At 43.8% G+C, this 18033-nt stretch overlaps 1 protein-coding gene across 1 annotated transcript in view; it reads right to left on the bottom strand.

Annotated features, from left to right (window-relative positions):
• The window catches only part of Creb5 (cAMP responsive element binding protein 5), a 293736-nt gene that overhangs the window by 197994 nt on the left and 77709 nt on the right, over window positions 1–18033 (bottom strand). The window contains 1 exon segment of the mRNA XM_059256673.1: window positions 5302–5319. Within this exon segment, the coding sequence (XP_059112656.1) occupies window positions 5302–5319 (18 nt within the window).

The following is an 18033-nucleotide window of genomic DNA, read 5'->3' as shown; positions in this document are numbered from 1 at the left end:
CACTCTGAAAAGTCCCCCAGTCTTCTTTGTACCTAATCCCTCTCTTCACTCTACATCTTATTATAAATAACACTGAGATGACTCGTATCAAAACCTACCTGCCAGTTAATCCATGAACCACCCAATAACGTATCCTGAACACAACAGGGTTTACTCCTGAGAAGAAAGTGGGGTTCCCCAATGTCATCAGAAGACTGAGGATACTTCAGGGGAGAGCTTTGCCTTACTTTGCCCTAATGGGTAACCTGTTTCTGTGGAAAAACACATACAGAGGTGATCCCTCAAGTAAATTCTCAGTTTCAAACTCCTGCTCCAAGATTAAGAAGATGTGTCTTAATCTTGCCATCAAGTCTCAGGGGAAAGCTTGCTCCTCAGCCTCAGCGAACTTCACATGAGAAGAAGCTGGGGACACATGCAGGCCCTATACATCTCCCCAACAGACAGCCACACACAATACACACAGCAATCTCTCTCTCTCTCTCTCTCTCTCTCTCTCTCTCTCTCTCTCTCTCTCTCTCTCTCTCTCTCCTCCCTCTCTCTCTCTCCTCTCTCTCTTTCTCCCTCCCTCCTGCCCTTCCTCCCTTCTTCCCTTTTTGTATCTCCTCCATGCATGTGCACACACACACACACACACACACACACACACACACACACACACACCAGAAGCAACCCAGAAATTGCCAAGATGGCCCAGGCTTCCCAGTGGCACTAAATTCCCAACTGGAAACGTGAGGTGCAAGGCTCTCTGTCCTGAGAGGGTGAACCTTATCTGAGGTCTCTGCACGTTAGGGGAACTCAGTTATGTTCCTCAGTTCCTGGGCTATGGGCAACACAGCCATCCATTTTTCATTTGAAGGAATTTCTAAAGGCTGTATTCTTATCTTCAGGAGGCCCTGTAGATGCCATTCTTGTGTTTTCATTGGGTTTATTCAGCCTGGGGGACTCAAGGCCCTCTGTTTAGGCAGTAAATTCCCCTGTTCGTGTGACTGTATGTGGTTAATATACTTAAAAATCCATCAGGCAGGACTAACAAAAATGCAGGCGCCTTTACACAGCAGTTTTTGGCAAGAATGTAGTCACTCAGGATGGCTGAGTAGTGCTTATAATTGAATTGTGGTCACTAAGCCCAATACTATCAACTTCTGTAAAAACCCGAGCCAGATACCCCGTGTACACGCTTTCCTTTCCCGCCCTTTCCCACCCCTTACTGCAGCTTACCCCTCGACCAGCTGACACCGGACACAGAAAGAACCCTAAGGTGAGCAGGAGGCATGGCCAGTGCCTAAACATGTCCTATGAAGGGTTGGCCCTGGGGCCTGAAAGGGTGACATAGAAGACCTGGCAGCAGGGGTCGTAGTGACTAGAAAGCCAGGGACTTGTAGTAGAAGGTCACCACAAGTCCTAAGTTATCTCTGGGAGGCTTCCAAGCCTTGGCTGACAGCCATGTTGACATTTTGCCATTTGAATCACACTGTTTGGCACTCTGGCCTGGGAGTCCCCTCACCTCCTGCTGTGGTAACTTGGTCTGTGGTCCATGAGCTGACCTTGTCTACTTCCTGCTGTGAACCCTAGGCCCACCTCCCCATCATCTCCTTCTCTGGCGTTCATGCTAGGGCTTCATCAACAGGCCAGTGTGCATGACAGCCCAGGGCTTCCGGCAGCAAGTGCCACAAACCTCTGCCGCTGAGCAACACTGTCACCTCCAAGAGATAAAGCTGCCCCCACCTCCCCACCCCCAGCCAGTTGTGAGCCTTTAAACAGAAGCATGGACGGAGGAGAGGACTGACTCTCTCCTCATGGACAGCTTCCTCTGAGCTGAAGGCAAAACTGAATTAAACCAGGAATGCCGAAGGAAGACTGTGCTGTTTCAAGTTTTCACCAGGTTTAGAAGGAGCAAACCGTTTCTTCTTGTTAGAGTTGGAACCTGAAATGCACACACACACACACACACACACACACACACACACACACACACACACAGGTGTAGGTTTGAAGCACTGCTCTCCAGCTGGGGCTCTATTTTTAGAAGCTGTGGAACATTTAGGAGGTAGTGCCTACAGGGCAGAAGTCAGCCATTGGGGTGAGACTTTAAAAGTTACATATGACCCCTGACGTTGGCCTCTCTCTGCTTCTAAGTCTGCTGTGGTATGAAGAGCCCCCCCACCTTCATCACACGATCCTGCTGCCATGAACTGATCTCTGCTGTGCCTTGCCTCCCAGGATGGGCTGAAATCCTCTGAATCCATGAGCCAAAATAAGGGTTGGCTCTATCAGGTATTGTGGCTATAGCAGTTTAAAGTACCTAATACTCCTATGCTTCGAAGGAACTGGATTCACTCACCAAGTGTCATCCCAACAGGCACTTAGTAAAGGTAGAAACAACCCTTTCCTTGTGTTATGTAAGGGGCAGGGGGCTTATTCCAGGATCAACCAGCACCATTGAGCTAACCCTCGTGGAAATGGGCTTAGAGGCTATTGAGTCTAGAATCAGGTGGGGTCCCGGCTCAGAAACTCAATCTTTCAAATTGTCACACAGTGAGTGGTTACATACGAGTCTCAGAGCTCACTGTGGGAAAATGTATGCCTTTGCAAAGCTATTTAAATACAATGAAGTTGCTCCCTTATTATAGCTAGATAGAGCATGATCTGCAAGTAGGTCCTAGATTAAGACTGATTCTTGATAACTAATTGCTACTGATTAATATTTATGTCAATAATTATGGCATTACCCCATTAAATGTAGGCAAGTGAAGAAATATTAAGATCCTGTTCTTGTCATATTTGAGTCAGACAATACTTATACTTGCATGGAACTGAGGTCGCAATGTTAATGCTCAGTGCCCTAGGATTGCTCACACACCGACATGTCAAACCATCAAGCCGCCCTGCACCCCAAGGCACCTCTGCACCCTGGCTTGAAGAAAAGTAGCAATGTTCTCAAAGGCGTAAACAATGAAATGTGATTTCCTACCACTGTTTAAAGGTCATTGATCCTTGTCATTATGTCTGGGACCACAGCTTATATAATATGCTGTGGGGAGAGGGAAGTGGGAGGCCAGAGTCACCAATCCCTGGATGACAGAATACTGAACTCGAAGGCAGCCTCCAGAGCAGCGAAACTTGCCTGTCCCCAGTCATAGACTAGTGGGCAGTTTCTATCATGGATTTGCTCACTTCTGCAACTGTTTTCTCCCCTTTCATTAAAAAGAAAAAAAAAAAGCAAATATAAAGCCCAGTTCCTCTAAGAGTCTTTCTGGCTTTTACATTGACGTCTTCTTGTCTCTACTCCCATACCACTCTGCCAAATGATCACAATGGAAGGAAGCCAGAAAGAAACCTGGGAACACACCTAAGAAGGAGCATCATTCTTGATCCATCTTCTAAGAAGTAATAAAAAAGACAAAATACGATGAAGAGTGTATATGAGCATATGAGTACGTGAGTGTGTGTATGTGGAGAGAGACAGACAGAAAGAGAGAGACAGAGACAGAGATCTATATGGCACAAGAGGAAGCCATATAAGATCTCCCAGAGCCCTCGTGTCACATGTCATGATTAATAAGCGGAGCTCACAGCCTGGGACACTACCCAGGAAACGCTGCGTCCTGTGCTGGACAGTGTTTGTTTCAAGGGGCAAGGGCTGAAGAAAAACAAAGGAAGCCAGAGAGAGAAAAGGTAGTTTGCTTTAACTACGCTGTTGTGAGCTCCAGAGAATCTCAGCCCCGAGCTGGCCTTTCCTTTTGTTAGGATAATATTTTTCCAAGTGTGCATATGTAAAGTAAAGCCTATAGGCACTGGGCCTTGCGTAAACATCAACTACCTGTCTTTACATTTAGTGGTTTTCATGAAGGAAAGGACACTAAAGCACCTGCTTCTCCACACAGCCTTTCGATGTTTGGTTCTCTCATGAGTTCCAAGATGCGCTTCCTGTAAACTCTGAGATCCTCCTACTGAGCTGTCAGAGTTCTAGATCCAAAATGAAGCCAACCTCATCTTCTCCTGGGGCAGCCTGGGTGGGTCCTTCTGAGAAGGAGCCAGCAGAGACCACACTGACAGTGTCCTGCAGGCTCCAGGCCTCACCTCTACACTGATGGTCCTGCAGGCTCCAGGCCTCACCTCTACACTGATGGTCCTGCAGGCTCCAGGCCTCACCTCTACACAAATGGTGCCCTGTAGGCTCCAGCCCTTACCTCCACAGATTGTTCAATTAATTTCACCCCCAGGTTCTGATCTCTTCAATATTAAAGGCCTTCCATTTACCTATAGTTTCCCCAAAATAAGATGGCCTCACAAGAGAGAGGGTGGAAAGAGGGAGAGAGGGTGGAGAGAGAGAGAGAGAGAGAGAGAGAGAGAGAGAGAGAGAGAGAGAGAGAGAGAGAGAGAGAGAGAGAATATATCTATGTTGAAACTTGTAGAATCTGTGGAGCCTTAGTGAACCCTGACTCTGGTTGGGAACAGTTCAGAGTTGATAGGTGGAGGCAAAGCAGACAGAGGCAGGTTCTGATTGCAGGAGACCACACTTCAGGAATGTCTAGCTGTTCTCCCACAAGACTAAGCAGGTACACCACCACCAGGGTGTGTCCCAGGAAGGACTTACAAAGACATGTGATTTGAATCGAGGAGGCATGGAAGTAACCAACACACCGGGCTCCAATTCATACTGTTCTGACAGAAAAGTAATGAATTGGTCAGTTTTTAAAAGTTGAAAATAGTTCTCTCTATAGGCATGGGGTGTCTTGAAGATTAGGATGTAAACATCTCTCATTACATTACTTTATGAGGGAAATTGTCCTTTGGTGGCATTCATTTCATAGACACTTAAATCTTATCAAATGTAAAAGTGATGACTGCTACCAAAATACCATCCTAATCACGTCCTCTGGATAGGGAACAAAACTAAAGGACAAACAAGGAGTTGGCAGTAATGCTTTCCAAATCTTATTTTAATTGAAATTTGAAATTCAGCTTTGTTGACATATAACAGAATGTATCCATTTCAAGTGCATAAGTTTAATATTGCCAAAGGTAGACACCTGTAACCACCAATACAATCAAAATAGTTGATACAGTCAATAAGTTTTGGGCGCTCTTTCATGGGCAGCCCCCCTGTGACTGGCACATCTGGATGCTAGTGCAGAACCTGCCTCTGCCTGTTCTAGAGTTTCATGTAAGTGGAGTCACACACAGCAAATACACCTTTGTACCTGCCTTTGCCATATCAGTTCTGGCAAATGCACATTGTTCTGTTTAAGGCGTTTTACATTGCTTCATTTTGTCTTGTTTTCTGAGGCAGGGTCTGACTACAATGATTAGGGCCGGCTATATAGTGAGTTCTAGGTAAACCTACAGAGCCCACCTGTGGTCTTCGTGCCTCAGCCTTCCAAGTACAAGGATCGCAAGCATGCATCACCATGCCCGTGCCCAAGCTGGAATGTTCTTTAAAGCCTGACATCGTCACTGCCATGTCTCTTGGTGATGAGAGCAGCCTCAAGTGTGATAACAAGACTTGAGTGGCTTTGTGGAGAAAGGTGCTAAAAGTGGAGGGAATAAGGAACAGCAAGCAGCAAGATCAACGCTACTTCAATTACTTCCAGGCTGTTAATTTTAATATTTTGCTTGGGGTCCCCCCCCCCATGTTTTTTTAAAATAAAGAAATTCCAAGGATATAAGCTGATGGTGCACTCACAGAACATCTGGGGCTCCTCACAGAATCTGAATACAAATGAACAAAACTGTACAATCATGGCAGGCTGCTTCTGAACCTACCAATACTGCTATGATATAAAGTAAAAATCTCCTGGGCTATTTTATCTGTCATCATTTTAACAACCAAAATAAAACTTTCTTCCCCCTCTCAGGGCCAAGCAGAGGAATTCTGTTCCTTTTGGATTCAGTCCTTTCTTAATAAGCCAGCTTTGTGTTAGAAAAGCTCAAAGTGGGGGTGGAAGAGAGAGATGCTCAGTGGTTAGAACATGTTCTGCTCCTGCAGTTGCCCTGGGTTTGGTTACCAGCACCCATCAGGGTAGCCTACAACTGATTGCTTGGAACTGCAGTTCCTGGGGATCCAACACCCTTTTCTGGCCTCTGAGGGCTTCTACACACGTGTGGTGCACATAGACTCACACATGTTCACACATAGACACAGAGATACTTTTAAAAGTCTTAGAAAAACTCAAACTATCCAAATAACTGAGCTTTCAATTCCTGGTGTCCTTCAGTGTCTTCCATGCAATTTTACTTTCTGAAATTTATAATGAGAAAAGGAACAAATTATCCTGTGTTCTGAGAAGTTCTTTGGGGGTAGATTGTCTCACCAATAAAGAACTACAGAGTAAGCTAATATAACCAAGAAAACAGGGGAAATTATTTAAAAGAGAAAAGACTTGATTCTTCTGAGTGGAAAGGTGGCACCAGGCACCATGTGGTGGGCTGTCTTGCCTCATATTATCTTGTCCTGTAATAAAAAAGACTACAAGTCCTTTCAGTCACCCATTCAAGGGACCAGCAGCTACTTCCATGGACATTTGTCAAAGTCCGTCCCTCACCTATGTAAGTAACTGAGAGCAAAACATAGCTCAAAATCTCAATATAAACATAGGTCCCCTCAAACACCTCTATCCCACATGATAGGAACAGAATTAATCCCATGTCTTAGGCATCAAAGGTATGTACAGAAGTAGTGAGATATAATAAGAATACCAAGAAGAAAATATTATAATTAGATCTTGATTGCTCATTTCTTGAGAAGTGACTTTGAATCCATCATGACCCTTCTGATACTTGTTTTCTTCTGTATTCTTTCATTGAGGTGAATAGGGATTTTTGAAAAACAGAACCATCTACATGAAATAGTATGAACATATTTGAGTACCACACAATTGCAAAGGAGTAGCATCCTTTCATGTATGTCCCTTACTAAATACTACAAAGCCAAGCATATTACTCTTAAAGCACCACCCTTAAGCTTATGAAGCAAGCCTTTTGAAGATACATTTCTCATCAGTCTATGCAAGTTATACCCCTGTTACTGAATGATACTGTATCTACAGAAAAATCTTTCTGAGGCTTGCCTGGAACTCTCTAGGTGTCTTAGGTTGGCCTCAGTTCTCAGTGATCTTCCTATCTCAGACTCCCAAGTGCTGGGATCACAGGATGAGCCAAGATTCCTATCCTACACAGTTTTCTACATGAAAGGTATAATAGGCTATAACACAATACCTGATGGAATAAAGTGTAAAGGCACAAACTTTCCCAAGACTTTCAAACACAAAATACAAAACCCCCAGATCCAAAATATAGGAGAAAGGGTCCTACACAGATAGTATGCCTCAGGAATGACACATCCCTTCATGGATGTATAAGCCAAATGAAAACTCTTATACCAGGAAGTCACACACATGTGGATTCTAGTCACAGCCCACCAACAGCCACTATCAAAGCAGACAGTTTCTGAGTTAATGACTACCTGTTTGAGATGCCCACGTTCTGAACAACCAGTTGTGTGCCCAAAACATCCTCCCCCGAGTTTGCTATCTATCTGAGATAAGACATTTACAAAATGGTGATAAGGGAGCAGGACCCACATGGAACAAAGATTCAGAAGAATGACTATTCAGTTCTTCAAATGTTATGAAAAGGCCTTAGCAGATGTCCACCACAGAACAAAAATACACCCACCGAGGCATCCAGTGTATTTTTCCCTATTGGTGAAGTGGTAGGGTATGGGGAAGTGATTCTTATGGGCTTCAGAGTCCATCTAACCGTACACAAAGGCTCTAGCATTGAATGGCTTCAGTGGGTAGAGTGCATTTATAAATCTGGGAGTAATTTCCTAAAACATGTCAATTTAGATGACTGTTGTCTCAATAAAAACACACGACCATGCCATCACCACAAAGCTCCCCGTGATGTATTTTCATAACCGCTCCCCAGAATTGAAGCCAAACCCACACCTATTACTCTGACATTCTCTTCCTCTATAATTATTAACTTTAAGAATGCCATGTAAATGGGACCATATAGTACATGATCCTTATGATCCTTTGAGACTGGCTTTTTCTATGAACTTTAATTCCCCCCCAGGGCACACCTAGTCACTGTGCTTATCAATATTTCATTACTTTTATTGTTGGATAATATTGCATGGTGTGGTTTATCACATATAGTTAAACAATCATCTACTGAAGGACATTTGGAAACATATATGCTTGTTTCTAAATAGTCTGAATTTGTGAATTCTGACACAGATTAAATTAGTTGTATAAAATAAAATATCCCTTAATAGAGGGGAAAGATTCAGGCCACAACCAACTTCAAATTGATTGGTTTAGTATTGGACATTCACCACATGGTTTTTACATTTTGGTAACTATAAATTTCTGCATGGTAAGTCCTACTTGCTTCTACTTATAAAAACATCAAACAAATTTCTTTCTGCCTCAGTATATTTTTGTTTAGACTTTTTATTTGTTGATTTAGCTTCAGTAATGTTTTGAACAGCATCTCGCGGTCTATTGTTTTCCAGATGGAAAAACTGAATCCATAAGCTCCATGGCTGCTTTTTGGTTGTCTGTTTTTGTTTTTTTTTTTTTTTTAAAAATCTAGGTTTGAGATTATAATTATATCATTTCTCCCTTCTTTTTCTTTCTTCCAAACCCTCCCATATACCCCTCGTTGTTCTCTTTCATGGCCTCTTTTAATATCTATCTATCTACATATATATGTGTGCATATGTATATACATATATAAATATTCCTAAATAATACCCTGCTCACTCTGTATAATGTTACTTGTATGTGTGTTTTCAGGGCTGACCACTTGGTATTGAACAGTCCCTTGGTGTGTTCTTCCCAGGGGAGTATTATTCCTCTCACTTTGAGCATTCCTTAGTTGCCTATAATATTTTGTGCAAGGTTGAGAACGTGTGGGCTTTCCTCAGTCAATTTTGGCATATCTATTATTGTCCTTGTTCAGCTTATGTTTAGGCAGTCATGTTGATAAGACTTTATGGGTGTAGCATTACTAGGAAAAACAATCTCACTCTCCCTGACCCTCTGGCTCTTATAATCTTTCAGCTTCCTCTTCCAAAATGTTCCCTGAGTCTTAGGCACAGGAGCTTTTTTTGATGTATCCATTGGAACTGGGCTCTACAACTCTGAATTTTGGTTCATTGTGGTTTTCTGAAATGGTTTCTGTCTGTTAAAAAAAAAGTTTCCTTGATGAAGGTGAGTATGAGTATACTTATCTGTCTCATTTTTATGAGACAGTGTTTCATGTCATCCAGGCTAAGCATGGATTCCCTATCTAAGTAGCCAAGGCTACTCTTGAACTTCTGAGCCTCCTGCCTCCCCTTTCCAAGTGCTGGGATTAAAGGTGTGTACCATTTTTCTGCTGAACAGTTTTGATCTACTTTGCTTAATTCTGCAAGATCTCTACCGCAACCAGAAGTTCCATGTATAAAATTCCATCTTCCCTGTTCCGTCACCTCATGGCCTAGAAAACAGCACACATTTCAGGAGCACTTGCCAAGGCCAAGCACTTAGAATTTCACTCTAGTGTCTATTGCATATCCCTTTGCAAGCTGCCTCCATCACTGTTGACAAGCACGAGGAAACTGAGACCCAGGAGGGACGAGATATGGCCTTTCCTCTGGCCATACATGGAACAAGGGGTGTGTTCAGAATTCACACTTATGGAACTCATATTGGAGCCGGGGCCCTTGACTCTGTGCCACACCTTGTACTTCCATGCTGTATGCCCAGCTGCAAAAATGCTTTTTTGCTCACCTTCCTCTCCCTGTTTCCCTGTTTCATATTGCTCCTGCTTCCATGTTTTTCTGCTTTTTTCTTTTGTGTCTCTCAATAATTCCTCTTCCTCAATTACTCACATATAAATATAGAAACACATTACTGTAGAGCTCTGCTCTCATCCCCCCCCCCCCCACCACTCTTATCTAGGAAAAGGAGAAATGAGAGAGGTCTGAGGAAGGCTATTGACCCAGGAGAAACCAACATGGCTACGATCTAAAATCTTCTTAGATGGCTATCTTAAGGCCTTCACATCTTCTCTCTCTTTGATTCTTTTGATCCCTCATTTGGGATCTGATGTGTCTAGTTGGAAAATGGACAGAGAGAAAACAAAAAAAAACGACGAAACTCACTGGCATCATTTCCAGCACCCAGAGAGAGAAAACCAGCTGTTGAAGCCTGTGTGGGAACTATTAATCTGTTGACTGGGTGGGTCTCACAGTCCCTTGAAGAATGAACACTTGTATAAAAGTCCTAGTATATGCACTTAGAACAATTTTGATAACTCCCATCTTCATGACTTTGGATAGGCTTTCCATCACACTAGATTTTGGTAAGAACAAAAGCTTTGAAAGTCAACCTGACACAAGCTTCCTAGTTCCTGTCTTCCAGCCACTTGGGATGCTGAGGCAGGAGGACTGTATGTCAAGTTTTATCTGAAGTAATGAGTTCAAAGCCAGGTGGGCCACTTGGTGAGACTGTATCTCAAAAGAAAAAGTAAACTGTGGGCGGAAGATAGAGCTCAGTGGTGGAATACTTGCCTAGCATGCGGCCCTAGGTTGGATTCCCAGTGCCCCACCCCCACCCTGGCAGCCTGCAAAACTTTGATCTCATCCATAAATTGTGCAGTAGCCAGCTGTTCCTCTTCTTCCTCCTCTTCCTCCCTCCCATCCTGAGTTCTCACATAATTAAATTAAACGTGCTGGGTCTTTGCCCGCTGGATTGCTTTCTCATAAAGGACACGGGAAAGCCATGCTGAAAAGCTCTGCACACACAGAGTTGCTCGTGGCCCCTGTGCATCCATCATGTGTCCATCTGCTGACATGTCCCCTGCAAACTTCTAAGATGTATTAGGGAACTCAGGAAGGAATGAGTATTGAGGACGAAGTCTAAAGGGTCAATGAGGAAAAGAAGACCTAAGGATACAGGGAGGGAAAGGGTGGATTCAGAACTGGAGGAGGGGAGGAGGAAGGGGAGAAGTAATCTTCCTCACCGATCCCTACTCTATACTACAAGACCCAGTGTACCTACCTTCTCAGTGTAGCCACAGCAGTGTGTGTGTGTGTGTGTGTGTGTGTGTGTGTGTGTGTGTGTGTGTGTGTGATGTGTGCATGTGTAGGTGGGGGCATGAACCCATATATATGTGGGGAAGTCTGTGGAGGACATCCGGAATCCTATTCTATCTCTCTTTAGTTTATTCCATTGAAACAGGATCTCACTGAATCTGGAGCTAGACTGGTGGCCCCAAAGCCCCAGGATGCTCCTGTCTCCATCCCTCGGAGCTCTGGGTTTCCAGGCTTGTGCTTGTCCACATCTGGCTTTTTACATAAGTGCTGAGGATATGAACTTGGGTCCCCAAGTTTGAACAGCAAGTGTGTTTACCCACAGAGCCATTTCCTCAGGTCTCCATAATTCCTGTTAGTCACTCGTTTATTGATCCTTTGAATGTCACAAGAAGTGGAAATGAAGTCATAGGTTGCACTTCTGGTAAAATCATGTCACATCAGCCAAGGAAGACAGAACTATCTTAAGGATAGCTATGCAGCCAGGCTAGATGGCACAGAGCTGTAAGCAGAGCCACTTAGAATGCTAGGGCGCGAGAATGGTACACCCAAGGCTAGCTTGGGCCAAAGGGAGTTGAAAGCTGGACTTGGGCAACTTGATGCGATCATGTTTCTCAATAAAATATGCAGTAGGTTCTGGGAGCATTGCTCAGTGGCCAAATGCTTGGTTGCTGTGCTTAAAGCCCCTGGTCTGACCTCCAGCACAACAAAAACAAAACCGAAAGAACATTGTGGGACATTTCCCAGCATTAGGTGTTCTGGACTGTGAGATTTGCTTCAAAAGACACTTTGGTTTTCACAGGAAGCTCCTGCTAAAATGAAACAAGTGAGCAGCCAGGTTGTTCTGAAACTTTAAGAACAGGAGCTGCTCATCCATCCACTAGAAATCGACAGGATATTGATGGATGTGCAAGACTGCAGAGGTACACCTGTCTGTAAGTCTCACTGGTGCTGGCATTCCCAGAAGCTGTTCTTCAAAATGGGGCATCTGTCTCTGAGAGATGAAGGGTCTATGAAGGACCTTCCCAATATAGCTTTCTCCAATACTTTAGACACCATGTCGTTATTAGGCCAAAGTGCTTGCAAATTTCATAATGTAAAATTATCTAACATTTCTAGACTGTTCTACAGAGAGAATTTTAATCAGTGGAGTAAAAATACAAGTGCCTATATTTGTTTTCTATCTGCATTTTTGTAATTAGCATTATTTGACAAAGAAGAGCCCCAACAAAATCTGAGATAATTCTCTCTCTCTCTCTCTCTCTCTCTCTCTCTCTCTCTCTCTCTCTCTCTCTCTCTCTCCTTATGATACATCTATCTATCTATCTATCTATCTATCTATCTATCTATCTATCTATCTATCTATCTCTAGATCATCTATATATCTATAGCAGTAGATCCTGGTTGTCATGCATGGTTCCTGCCTCAGAACTCTGACATGCTTTGTGCCACAGTAGGTTCTAAGGCCCCAGACTCTGGAGGAGGAGAGCTACACAGAGGCAAGAGGACTGTGAGCATGAGGTTTGCCATCTCCCCATGCAACCTATTAGCACTCATACAGTGACGTATTCATTGACACTGAGGACAGGGTTGGAACAGGTATGAGACAGCCCTCTCATACCTCACCTGCTCAGTTGTATTTTGTAATATTCTTCATAAGAATCTGGCAAATGTAACAAGTGTTTTCTTGAGTTCTGTGAGCTCTTTGAGTAAATTTACTAAACTCAATGAATGGGCTGTGGGGTTTGCAGCTGGTGGGTCGGAAACACAGGCAAAGCACCCGGAGCTGGTGAAGGGCAGCAGAAGAGGAGGCAATCTTGAAGACTAAGCACTCAACCTGGGAGATCTGATGCCATGGGTGCGTATGTGAGAACTGAGAACTCCGTCAGAAGGGGAAGACTCCCAGCAGGTGTCTGCGCAGAATGGCTGCTGCTGCCTGTTTGCTGTGTGTGTTGGGGATGGAGATGGATATCCCTACCTATCGGGTGTCAGAAATGATCTGTGTTGTGAGTATACAATAGGAGAAACTAAGTCTGAGCTTTGGTTTTTCTTTCTACAGCGTCAGTAGCTATCTATGTGTCCATCTGTCTATCTCTCTCTCCCTCCCTCTCTGCCATCTACCTTGTATATACTTCAAATGAACTTCAGTGAAACTTTAAGAGAGAAACTTAAGCCAAAATAATTTAGTCCAAATATGTACCTTCAATCATAGTCTATAGATCAGTTTGCCACAGTCTGAAGAAAAGGGGTTCTCTCTAATCTCATGGAATGTACTGCACAGAAACAAGCATTGTTGTCTCACAGAAAGTCCTCATCAAAACCTGTCACTTGCCAAAGCTGAGAGCCGAGCCTCCCTTTCGGAAAGGGCGGTTTTGGTTTGCCTCTTCTATGTCACACAGACGCTCAAAAATAAAATAAATGAAACAAAATATGAGTTGCTCCTTTACTAAAACTGATTTTTAAAACTCTTTAATACAGAGTGTAAAAATAATGTGACCCACTTTAAACTACAGTCCCCTTTAAACTCTGTAAGGACAATGTACTAACCGTGTCCTGTAGGCTTCTCTTAGGAGTCTGGGGCCACACACAGAGTGTAAATTGAGCAAGGCCAACTCAATAGAGGAATAAAGGACGATGGACAGAGGAGAGGAGCGAAGGAGTTTGGCCCACAGGATGTTCAATCACTCATTCTGGTTGGAAGCAACTAATATTAGGCTTGGTTAGTAGGCCCAGCTGATTACACAAGCCCCAATGGATGACCAAATGCTTCACAAGACATTGTTGTAATTCTTGTGAAAAGTCTAATGAATGCAGAAATACAATACAAAAGAGCCTTTTAGCCCTCAAAATGGCTATGAGCATCTTCACACATCTCGGACATGAGAAAACCTGTTAGAGTCTCATGCCCATAAATGAATCAATCTTAGTTCTGGCTCCTTAGCTGCCATTTTCTACTATGGGAAAGAAGTTTACCACAGAAATATTGGATGTCATTTAATCCAAACACAGTAAACACATGTGACTGTGTCCGAGTCTGGAAGAAGGTGATCTGAGGAGTCTTTTCGTCCCTCTACCCCCTGTTCTGCTCTCCTGTGCCTCTGTTCAAGCCATCAGAGTCAAAGTGGCATTCTCACAACACAGAAAAGGTACAATAATTAATAAAGTTCTGTCACAGAGTCTGCCAGAATTACAGCCTTGCTAAAGGCAACACAATTGCACACCAGGAATACTCCTGCAAGGACATCTGTCCAACAACAGTCCGTCTAACCTTGAACTGATGCCACCCTCCCCACAGACTCTTGTAGCCATAAATGATAACATCAGAAAAATCATGAAACTCTACTCCTTTTGGCCTTTGAAACTTGCCTTATTTCAATCTCCTTGAGCACATCTTTACTATGGCACATACACTCCCATTGAAAAGCTCTGCTACTCCTAAATAAATTTGTCACCTTTGGAGAATCTCTGTTCATTGTTTAAATTGATATCCTGGAGACCATTCTAGCTCCCACCAAGTTTGGAAACCCTCCCCTGGGAGCATGGGAAAGGCTCACCTATGCTGTGTCTCACTAGGGGCCAATGCCAGGAGGCTCAGGTGTTTAAGGAGAGACTGGTGTGCTTCTAAGACAGAACTGAGAGGACCATCCTCCTCAGTGTGGTCCCACATCAAAGAAGGAAGCCTCCGAACTGACCTGAGGCTCTCCCCAGGATTATGTCCATAAAATAAGATCTTATAGAGGTCAGATCCTCCAGGTCTACTGAATAGCTCTGGATATTTTTCCTGTTCTGAAATCAAATCCCTCCAAACATCACCCAAGGGCTCTGTTATCATGTTTTATTTGTAGTGATCACACCGGAAGCAGCATATCCTTTGGAGGTACCAGGGGCCAGCTGAAAATGACTGTAGGAAAGGCAGACCCAGAAAGTCAGCTTCCCATTTCTTGGATCACTCCAGAGAGGATGTCTGCTCCTGGTGCTCAAATGTCTATGCTTTCTCAGAAAACAATCACAGGGTCAGTGGAAGACCGCATGCAACTCATAGTTATCTGACCCCTGGGTTCCAAAACTGTCCTGTCAACATGCATTTTGTAGCTTGGAAAGGGAAAAAAATCATAGCTGAATCTGCCAGGGAGAGTGGAGCCAGTAATTTCTGAGTTTGCCTCCAGAAGGCTTAACTGGCCGTTAACTATCCTCTTGCAGTCAGGCTAAAATGTCACATATTTTAACTTTCACTCCAAGTCAGAGGCTTGTTCCTAGTGCAAACTCACAGTGTATTAGAATCAGCAGTGCTATACTGTCCTGTGTTAGCCCCAAGTCATTAAACAAGCTGAGATCATTTTTATCATTGAAAATTGCTATCATCTGCTAATAACAATACTACTAATACTAATGATGAATACGTTCTCATGCTTGTAATGGACACACTGCTACATTTTTTACATATATAGTATCTCATCTATTTCTGAGGACAGCTATAGGAATTGATTATTTATCTTCACCTTAGGGATGATGTAACCCAGGCATGGAGACATCAAGCATGTCCAAGGTCACATGGGAATTAATTGGGATGACCAGGACTTGGACTAAGGTCTCTCTGGCCACGGGTTCATACTCTCACCAGTTCAGAAGACTTCATTCATCGAAAACAAATAAGCAAATAAAACAACAACAAAACCCCAACCCTTGTTTTCTTTGGACAGGAAAATAGGAAGTTACATGTCTAGGACATCCTCCTTTCAATAATTTAATGCTCAAAGTAAGGCATCATGTCTCTTCTCAGCATCTGTGACTCACTTTTCTGGACCTTGGAGTGCTGTTATGGAAATGAGCTGCTGTTAGACCATACTGTCACCCTAATATATGCAACACAATGCAAGAAATCTAGTCACTGCCCTTTGCGGGAGTGAAGTCTGAGTCTGTCTGAGTTGAAGCTTCTCTGGCGTGGAAATCACACCTCTGTCTCAGACCTCAAGATTTTGGTTGCCCAAATATTTAGCAAAAGTGATTCTGGGGAGCATCCCTTCCTTGTGTTTAATTTGAAGGGGTGACCATTCTTCACATCCTACTCAGCTGCTTCACACCCCAAAGTCTCATTAAAAAAATGTACCATGCCTTCCTGGGGAGACCATCCGGTCAGAAGGCAGCCCCCTTTGGGAAAGGACATGGAAATCCCCTCTTTCTACCTACTGGGAAGAGGGGCTTACGATGTCATGATTTAGGAGGTCTTGGCTTAAGGCACTGTGGTAGGCATGAGGAACGTGAGACTGAGGATCATATTTCCCAAGGAACCCAGAGCGCCATACCAGAGGTGGGTGGGTGACATCCGTCTGCTGAGCTTGTGACGCCAGGGAACTTCAACAGGAGTGTCATGAAAACCAGGCTGGCCCTCCGATTTCAAAAGCATCAGCTCCTCTCCACTTTGCTTTGATGGTGTGCAAAATTGGTCTGAAATGTGATCTCTAAATTATTCCCAAGGTTGCTGCTGCCAAAAGAAGGAGCCATAAGCCAGACCCTTCCACGTTCAATCTTCATCACCAGCTTGGAAATTAAGACCATGCTGGTGGGCAGGGTTGGGAGGCAGAACAAGGAGGCCTCTTCACCCTCCAAATGTTGGCTATTGTAACCAAAGCAAGTATAGACACACAACCAGGGCTGGCTGAGCAAATACGAGACATTAACGGACCTTCCCAAAGATCCAAGTACACCATAGTAGGCGAAGTAGCAACAGAAAGAAACACTAAATTCTTCAAAAATTCATTTCAAATCAAGCTAATGATTGGTCATTTGTCATGTGCTTACACACACACACACACACACGCACGCACGCACGCACGCACGCACGCACACGCACGCACACGCACAGACAGAGGCCCACTATGTGTGGGCAATAGACTGAGTTCTGGGAAAACAATAGAGGTAAACAAAAGCCTAGACACAATCCCTGAACTCAGAGTGTGTCATTGAGGGAGGGTGGTGGATGTTGATTGATTATGGATTCAGACACCCATAAAAATCTCATAATACCATGAGATACATCTAGAATTTTAGACAGGACAGTTAATAAGGCTTTTCTGTGGTTATTTGAAAGTTGCAAGTCCCATCCTACTCCATGAGCTCACTGTAACTTAAAGGGGGGTTGTGTATAAATAGATGGTGGGCACAGAGGAGCACGTGGACATTGGGTTCTGAGGCTGCAGGGGAGGGGGAAACTTGAGAAATAGCCACTGAAAGAATATTGAGAGGCTGTGGGATGTAAGGATATCCTTGGCAACTCAGGATCTTATACTTGATGATACTCAAGTTCAGAGACTTTTGTGCTCTGAGTGGCTAGAGAGGTTTAGATAGTCTACCAAACAGAAATTCACAATGGTGGCAGAGGAAACAGAATTGGGAGACAGAATAGAGGGGGAAACGCTGACAGGCCCAGGGATTTGGTCCTGTTCTTCACAAGAGTAAAGGACCGAATTCTGGCAGGGTTTTCTCCTCTTTCTTTCTTTCTTTCTTTCTTTCTTTCTTTCTTTCTTTCTTTCTTTCTTTCTTTCTGATGTCAATCTCTACACACATATACATGCACCACACATCCTCACACACACATAAAATGCATCCTTATCCTTAATGACTATCAGGGTCCTACTTTGCTTTGCTCCAGTTTACACTGACTGTTCAGTAATTATCTTCTGAATGCCTACCAAGCTCTGGGCATTTGCTGTGCCCATGGTCTAGCTGGATAACTAGAATTCTAAAAGCCAGCCAGGCATGCCACAGAATGAGTCCAGAGTGAGCCTGGGGGAAATCAGGAGGGCTTGAAAACTTTTCTAGAGAGCTGGCAGGACGTAGACTAATAACTCAAGGAATGTTTAGGAGACAGGCAGCTTGTATTTTTCCAGGCCTTAAAGAGAGTTAAGTGGGCTGTAATCCTTGAAACTAGAGTTGAGAAGGGGTAA

This window comes from Peromyscus eremicus, chromosome 3 (assembly GCF_949786415.1).
Source record: "Peromyscus eremicus chromosome 3, PerEre_H2_v1, whole genome shotgun sequence".
Taxonomy (NCBI): domain Eukaryota; kingdom Metazoa; phylum Chordata; class Mammalia; order Rodentia; family Cricetidae; genus Peromyscus; species Peromyscus eremicus.
The sequence above is the reverse complement of the archived record's forward strand: the minus strand, read 5'-3'. Positions and strand labels throughout refer to the sequence as shown.